Source organism: Primulina eburnea, chromosome 17, assembly GCF_022965805.1.
Source record: "Primulina eburnea isolate SZY01 chromosome 17, ASM2296580v1, whole genome shotgun sequence".
Lineage (NCBI taxonomy): Eukaryota > Viridiplantae > Streptophyta > Magnoliopsida > Lamiales > Gesneriaceae > Primulina > Primulina eburnea.
This window is the reverse complement of record NC_133117.1, coordinates 18,508,493-18,516,899: the sequence shown is the minus strand read 5'-3', so window position 1 is coordinate 18,516,899 and position 8,407 is coordinate 18,508,493. Positions and strand designations below refer to the sequence as shown.

At 38.5% G+C, this 8,407-nt stretch overlaps 1 protein-coding gene across 1 annotated transcript; it reads left to right on the top strand.

Moving 5' to 3' along the window:
• Positions 1 to 510: 510 nt before the first annotated feature.
• On the top strand, positions 511 to 7,368 carry LOC140817683 (uncharacterized). Its single transcript, XM_073177397.1, has 2 exons — positions 511 to 1,773; positions 7,251 to 7,368. The coding sequence occupies exon 1, from the start codon at positions 511 to 513 to the stop codon at positions 1,294 to 1,296; it is 786 nt and encodes a 261-aa protein (XP_073033498.1). The 3' UTR covers positions 1,297 to 1,773; positions 7,251 to 7,368.
• The last annotated feature ends 1,039 nt before the right edge of the window (positions 7,369 to 8,407 follow it).

The following is an 8,407-nucleotide window of genomic DNA, read 5'->3' as shown; positions in this document are numbered from 1 at the left end:
TGTTTGTGGAGGATCGTTTTTGTGATTGTGCCGGGTTGGCATTGTTTTCGTATTGGATGTTTGTTGAGGGTTTTGATTTAGTCGTTTTGGTTATTTTATATTTTTCCGGTATGTCCTATTTACGGGGAGGTCATGCCGAAATTTCTATTGGGCCAAAAAGAAAAATTTTAACTCGTTTTCGCTGTTTATACTAATTAATCCTAATTGTGTGTTAATAAAATATTAATCAAGAACAAGGCCCTCACAGTTTGGTATCAGAGCGTAGACTGGGATACGCTCATATAGAGTTAGTACACTCGAGTCTAGGCACAAATAAATTGTGCGCATGTGATTGATTATTTGGAATTACTTGCTTTTGCCTGGTTTGAATTGCATGTTAGTATTTTAGAAATGAACATGTTTTGGCATTAGTAGGTAATGGATTCTTGAGTATTTTGGCATTTCCTTTTCGGTGCTTTGAATTATTTTGAAGTTAATGAATATTTTGGGAATTAACTTTGGTTTTGTAGAATGGCACCGAGAGGTAGGAAAGGTAAAGAAGTGGTTCAAGAGTCTGGTGCTCAGAATATGGATGATATTGATGTGAATGCTCGAGGTAGACGTGGTCGACCTACTGGTGAAGCAGTACAGAATGTTAATGTAGAAGTTGAACAGATCACCCGTAGAGTGAATGATATGGAATTGGTGGTATCGAGATTTCAGAATCTGAATCCTCCTATCTTTGATGGCTCCGAAGGTTATGAAAAAGCTGAAAGTTGGTTAAGGGCCATGAATAATTTGTTTGATTTGGTGGAATATGATTCCAACCGAAGAGTAAAATTAGTAGTTCTTCAGCTGAGGGACAATGCTGAACGTTGGTGGGAGGCTACTGCCAGGGCTTTGCGTGATGCTGGCACAGTTATTACTTGGGATGTTTTCAGTATTCAGTTCAGACAAGAGTATTCTCCGCCTTCTTATTATGCTGCCAAATCATCTGCATTTCATAAATTGGTTCAGGGTAATTTACCAGTTGTGGAATATGCTCGACAATTATCATCTTTATTGATTTACGTGCCGCATATCGCTGGTAATGATGGGGCAAAAATGGAGAAATTTCTGGAAGGATTGGGTTCTCATTTATATTCCTTGGTTCTGGCTAGTAATCCTGTTAGCTATGCCGATGCAGTCAACAAGGCAATAAGATTAGAAGCAGGATTTCAAAGAGATAATCAGCAGCAGACTTTACAGATACCCAGTGGAGGTATGCAATTACCAATGGGTACATCATCTTATGTACCTCAGCAGCCTTTTCAGTAGCAGCAGTTCTTCCAACACCAAAAACCTCAAAGGTTTAAGCCCAGAGGAAAGAACTTCAAGAAGAAAGGTCAGTCGAGTTCATCTAGCTCAAGTGGATCTAAAATGTATCGGGGACGCCGTTTTCAGGGAATCAATATTCAGTGGTGTATTGTGAGCGTTGTGGAGGTAGACATCATACATCTCAGTGTGGTGGTGTACGTGGGACATGTCATAATTGCGGTCAGACAGGACACTTTGCTAGAGCTTGTCCAAACCGTACTCAAGGGCAGATGAGACCACAACAATTTCCTCAGAACAGAGGTGGTTTTTCGGGTGGTTCGTCTCAGAGACCCTTTACTCCTGCGCAATCTTTTCAGCAGTCCAATTATCCACAGGTTCGGGGTAATGCACCTCAATCATTCCCAGGTCCACAACAGGCTAGAGTGTATGCTTTGACAGAGGATCAAGCCAGAGAGGCTCCAGGTGGTGTAATCGCAGGTACTTGTTTAATTAATGGTTACACTGCACGAGTTTTATTTGATACAGGAGCATCTCACTCTTTCCTCGCATCCAATTTTGTTGATGAATATGACTTTGTGACTACATCATTGGATGAGTTTGCATCTGTGTCCACTCCAGCCGGTAAAGTGATTTTATCAGGGCAGATTGTGTTGAACTGTGTATTTAATTTCGGTGACAGTATTATGATTACTAATTTGATTGTGTTACCAATGTATGACTTTGATTGTATCATTGGTATGGATACCTTGACAAATTATCGAGCTACTGTAGACTGTTTTCATGGTGTAGTACGTTTTCGACCTCATCTTGGTGACAAATGGAATTTTTATGGTCGAGGATCGCAAGCTAAAATACCTTTAGTTTCAGCGATGGAAATGTTTAAGCTATTATCCTTAGGAAATGAGGGATATATGATTTATGCTGTGGATGCTTTAAAGGAAGAGCCGAGATTGTCTGATATACCGGTGGTGAAAGAATTTTCTGATGTTTTTCTGGAGGAGATACCATGTTTTCCACCACAGAGAGAGCTTGATTTTAGCATCGACTTGATGCCAGGAACCGCTCCAATTTCAAAAGCTCCGTATAGAATGGCACCTGCAGAACTTAAAGAGTTGAAAGAGCAATTGCAGGATTTACTGGAAAAAGGGTACACACGACCTAGTATGTCACCTTGGGGAGCCCCTGTTTTGTTTGTTAAAAAGAAAGATGGTTCCATGAGAATGTGCATTGATTATAGGCAATTGAATCGGGTCACCGTCAAGAATTAATACCCTTTGCCTAGAATCGATGATTTGTTTGATCAACTACAGGGAACTTCAGTATATTCAAAAATTGATCTACGATCAGGATACCATCAACTTCGAGTTAGAGAGGAAGATGTTCCTAAGACAGCTTTTAGAACCAGATACGGGCATTATGAATTTTTGGTGATGCCATTTGGGTTGACTAATGCACCGGTAGTATTTATGGATTTAATGAACCGAGTGTTCAGGAATTTTCTGGACAAGTTTGTTATTGTTTTTATTGATGATATACTGGTGTATTCAAAGTCAAGAAAGGAACATAGAGAGCATTTGAGATTAGTTCTTCAAACACTTCGTGATGCTCAGTTGTATGCTAAATTGTCAAAGTGTGAATTCTGGTTGGATCAAATCATATTTTTGGGTCATTTGATATCAGCCAAAGGAATATCCGTCGATCCAAGTAAAATTGAAGCGGTTTTGAATTGGACTAGACCAACCAATGTACCAGAGGTTCGAAGTTTTATGGGATTGGCCGGGTATTACAGACGATTCATTGAAGGGTTTTCTCAGATTTCCCGACCTATCACCCAACTGACCAAGAAGGATGCAAGATTTATTTGGTCAGAAGAGTGTGAGCAGAGTTTTCTGAAACTGAAAGAGAAATTGACGACAGCACCAGTGTTGGCGTTGCCGTCTGGATCAGGTGGATTTGTGGTTTGTACAGATGCATCAGCTAAAGGATTGGGATGTGTATTGATGCAACATGGAAAGGTTATTGCCTATGCTTCGAGGCAACTAAAGATACATGAATCCCGATATCCAGTTCATGATCTTGAACTTGCAGCCATTGTTTTTGCCTTGAAAATTTGGCGACACTATCTATATGGTGAACGGTTTATTATTTACTTAGATCATAAGAGTTTGGAATATCTGTTTACTCAGTCAGAGCTGAATATGAGGCAGAGACGTTGGTTAGATCTATTGAAGGATTTTGACTGTGAAATACAGTATCAACCAGGGAAGATGAATCAGGTTGCAGATGCATTAAGCCGGAAGTATCAGGATGGCATGTTAGCATCCATTCATATTTGGCAGAATCATGATGAATTGTGTACTTCTGGATGGAATTTTCAGCCACAAGATAATTATTTTATTGTTTCTACATTGCAGTTTGAGCCACAGATTATTGCTGAAATTAAAAAGGCTCAAAAGATAGATCCAAAGGTTCAGAAATCAAAAGAGTTGGTTTTGTCTGGTAATCCAGATAAGTATAATGTCTCATCAGATGGTTGTTTGCGAATGAATGACAGATTAGTGGTACCAAATGTTGCAGAATTGAGAGAAGCGTTGCTTCAAGAGGCGCATTGTAGTCGCCATAGTGTTCATCCTGGTAATCATAGGATGTACCAGATATTGAGACCTTATTTCTGGTGGGATGCGATGAAGAAAGACATTTCTGAATTTGTAGCAAGATGTTTGACATGCCAACAGGTGAAAGCTGAGAGAATGAAACCTGGAGGTATGTTACAGAGTTTAGAAATACCACAATGGAACTGGGAACATATTGCAATGGACTTTGTAACTCACTTACCCAGGTCTATCAGAGGTTGTGATGCTATCTGGGTTATAGTTGATAGATTGTCCAAGTCAGCACATTTCATTCCATATGATCGTACCTATCCTTACAAGAAAATGGCAAGGTTATATTTGGATAATGTGGTTCGGTTGCATGGAGTTCCAGTGTCTATTGTGTCTGATAGGGATCCAAGATTTGCATCTAAGTTTTGGAGCAGTCTTCAGAATGCTTTGGGAACTAAGTTGGCTATGAGCACAGCTTATCATCCCCAAACTGATGGTCAGACAAAAAGAACCATTCAGACTTTGGAAGATATGCTTCGGTCAGTAGTTATGGATTTCGGAGGTAATTGGCAAGAATCTCTATCATTGGTAGAATTCTCATACAACAACAGTTTCCAAACGACTATTGGAATGGCACCATTTGAAGCTTTGTATGGTAGAAGGTGTCGATCGCCGATATGTTGGAATGAGATTGGAGAAAAACCATTGGCACAACCTGAATTTGTTGAAGAGATGAATGAAAAGATTGATTTGATCAGAAAAAGAATGAAAGCATCTCAGGATCGTCAAGCTAGCTATGAAAATAAAAGGCGTAGACCTTTGGAATTTCAAGTCGGTGATCAAGTTTTTCTAAAAGTGTCACCATTTCGCGGCACAATGAGATTTGGGAAAAAGGGAAAGTTAGCTCCACGTTATATTGGACCGTATACTATTGTTGAAAGGATTGGCTTATAGATTGGACTTGCCGCAGAGTTTGTCTGCTATACATGATGTGTTTCATGTATCTATGCTGCGGAAGTATGAGCCGAATCCATCTCATGTTCTGAGACCCGAGGATGTGGAGTTAGACAGTTCTCTTAGCTACGTTGAGTATCCTATACAAATTCTTAATCAAAAGGATAAGCAACTTCGAAATAAGACAATTCCACTGGTTATGGTACAGTGGAGTAGATATGGGACTGAAGAGGCTACATGGGAGCTGGAGGCTAAAATGCGGCAAGAATGGCCTCACTTGTTTGAAACTGTTATATATTATTCTATGTACTCTGACTTTCCTATGTACTATCAGTGGTAGATGTTTGACTATGTTGTATATAAGGTGTGTGTTGTGTGTTTTGATTTCGAGGACGAAATCTTTTGTTAGAGGGGGAGAAATGTAATGACCCGATTTAATTATATGTTATTTGGCGATAATTAAGAGTAATTATTTTAAATTGAGGAATTTAAAATAATTAAGCCAAAAATTAAATAGTGTGTTTAAAAATATGTATTAGAAAATATCGGTTTATAGACGATATTAAAATGCATATTGGAATTTAATAACACACGAGAGCAAAATAAATACAGACCGAGATAAATGGGCTTGAGTTATAAATATACATATACATACACACATATCGCATAAAAAGAGAAAAGAAGTGAGAGAAGGAAGAAAAGGGAAAAAGAAAGAAGAAACCCAATTCCCGCAACCCTTGGAGCAGCTGCGGGAAAGTTGCGATATCTCCTTCGTCCGGTGTCCAAATCTTGATCGGTCTGAAGGGGTGTCTTTCTAACATCCTAGGCTTCGATTCAAGTCAGAAATCACGAATTTTGATCAAGGGAGCGAGCAGATCGAAGCACCATTTCGTGAGCCCTGTTCTGTGTAGAATTTTGGTGAGTTCAGTTTTTATGCTTCTGAAATTTGAAGTTTTATGTATCGTGCGTTAAGAATCTCGACTTGTGGTTCCAAAAGAATTGGTAGCTCTGTTTGTTAGCTTTCTATAGCCACTAGAATCATCGAATTTGGATAAGAAACGGATTTGATATGATTTTTCTACCATAATGTGTCAAAAACCGAACTCTGTACTGATGCGTGCAGAATACAATCTGTAATTCGAGTTTGTGACCTGTTTTCACTCGGATTCTGGACTTGTGATCTATATGAACGTTGTAGAGCTATGTCTTGTCTTCGAAACGATAATTGACCCGTTAAATTCCATTAAGAATTGAGGGAGTTATGCTCATTTTACCGAAACTGCTCAGTCTGGGAATTCAGTCCGCGAGTTTGGGAGTAACAGCATGTTCTTGCTTAATTCTGGAATTATCTACTAAGATTTTGGGAATGATTTCTTCTAGGAAAACTTAGATATTTGAGTTGTCTTTCATTTACAATTGGCGGATTTTGAATTGGGTCAATAATGAATTAGATATGAATTTTATGCTACAAGGTGTCGAACCAGAATCTGTACAGATTTATTGTTTTCAAAGTTTCTTGTTTTTGGTGTTTATCAGCATCTAGATGACGGATTTTTGTGTCGGTATCTTCTGATGAAATATTGAATTTTGCGTTAGGATTCCAACCATGTATGATAAGTATGCTTTGGTTAAGTTTTGGTTGAGTTATGGCCTTACAACCGAGCTTAGGTCCAAGCTGGAATTAGTAAATTGTTTTTGGCTAAGAGTTGAATATTTATTTGATAGAAATAAATTAATTGCCACAGGTTTTGATAACCAGGAAGCGCCGAGGTCTTCGTAATTATTGTGGTAATTTAATTTGAAGGTTAAGGTACGGATTGATCGATTTCTTACAGCGTCTATGTCGACGTGTAATTTAATTGATGTGAGTTAATTGATTTTATGTGAATTATGTGATTATGTGCTCTTTGTGGAATTTGGATGCAAATTTAAGATTATTCCTCATTTTCTTAAAATAAAACATGATTTTCAAATATATTGGAATAATCTATGGATTGATATACATTGTTGAGCACACATTCATATTGAGCCCTTCAGTTATTGATACCCGTTGATATTCGATTGAGATCTGTATATGATATTATATTGTGTCTTGTGGATTTTGGGCACCTTGACTCGGTCCGGCTTAGGTAGTTGCTGGCATCAAGTGTGAAGCCATATCCCCAGACACTGTCCGCTGAGTCGTGGACAGGTCCGCTGAGTCGTGGACCAGCTCGAGCATATTATGATTGTTGATATCGATCCTTTGACTCCTGATATCCATACATCTTGCACCCGTACATGCATTGCATTGATTTCATTACATGTCATTTATATATGCTGTAATTTATTTGATCTTCGTACTGGGGTTTGACCCCTGTCCTTGGGACTGCTGTGGTTTGTTCTGTGTTTCCATAGCAGGTCATGCAGGTGGTTCGTCTTCGGCTGCTCAGGATGAAGCACCGAGGGGCGCTAGAGCTCTTTGAGTTTTGAGCTCAAGCCTTTATTGTTTTTCTCTGTGAGTTCAGTCATCGAGTCCCCAGATATTATATTTATGTATTATGGAGTCTATGTATTACCGGGGTATGCCCCGAGTAGTTGTATAATGTGTTTGTGGAGGATCGTTGTTGTGATTGTGCCGGGTTGGCATTGTTTTCGTATTGGATGTTTGTTGAGGGTTTTGATTTAGTCGTTTTGGTTATTTTATATTTTTCCGGTATGTCCTATTTACGGGGAGGTCATGCCGAAATTTCTATTGGGCCAAAAAGAAAAATTTTAACTCTTTTTCGCTGTTTATACTAATTAATCCTGATTGTGTGTTAATAAAATATTAATCAAGAACAAGGCCCTCACAATAAAGGTATAAATAAATGTTGATTCGGGATTGCACAACTCGAGTTAGGTTTGACTTGAGTTTCCCTAAATCACATACTTTATTTTATTGCATTAATATTTGCAGATTATCAGATTGATATGTTAATCTATTGACTTAGAACAAAGTCAGAGTCCGAGTCTAGGGCAGACAGCCTAGCTAGGGCAGAACCGCCGAGTCTTTCTCAGAACCGATAAGACTCTAGACTTACGGTGTATCGAAGAGCTTCAGATGTAGATCGACGTCTATCTCAGACACATTCGATACAGCATACCAAAGTCTAAATTAGATTGGGATCCCTAGATTTGAGATAAGATAAGATTAGATCACGAATCATTGATTCATGTAGTCAGATTAGATACATGCTTCGATGTTTGTTTATGCTTTTATATATGTTTTATATGATTGCATTTAATACATTGTTTATACTGGGATATTTATATCTCACCGGAGTTATCCGGCTGTTGTCTTGTTTTGTATGTGTGCATGACAACAGGTGGGGCAGGATCAGGGTCCAGAAGATGAGGAGAGATCGAGATTAGAGTGGTGATCATGGACTTGGATGTAGATAGGTTTTATTACTTGAATGTAGTAGTTGAACCTAATTTTAAATTAGAGGCATGTTATACAAGATTTGTATTATTATACTAGTTTGTATAATAGATTGATTTCATTACCTTCCGCATTTTAAAAGAAAATTTTT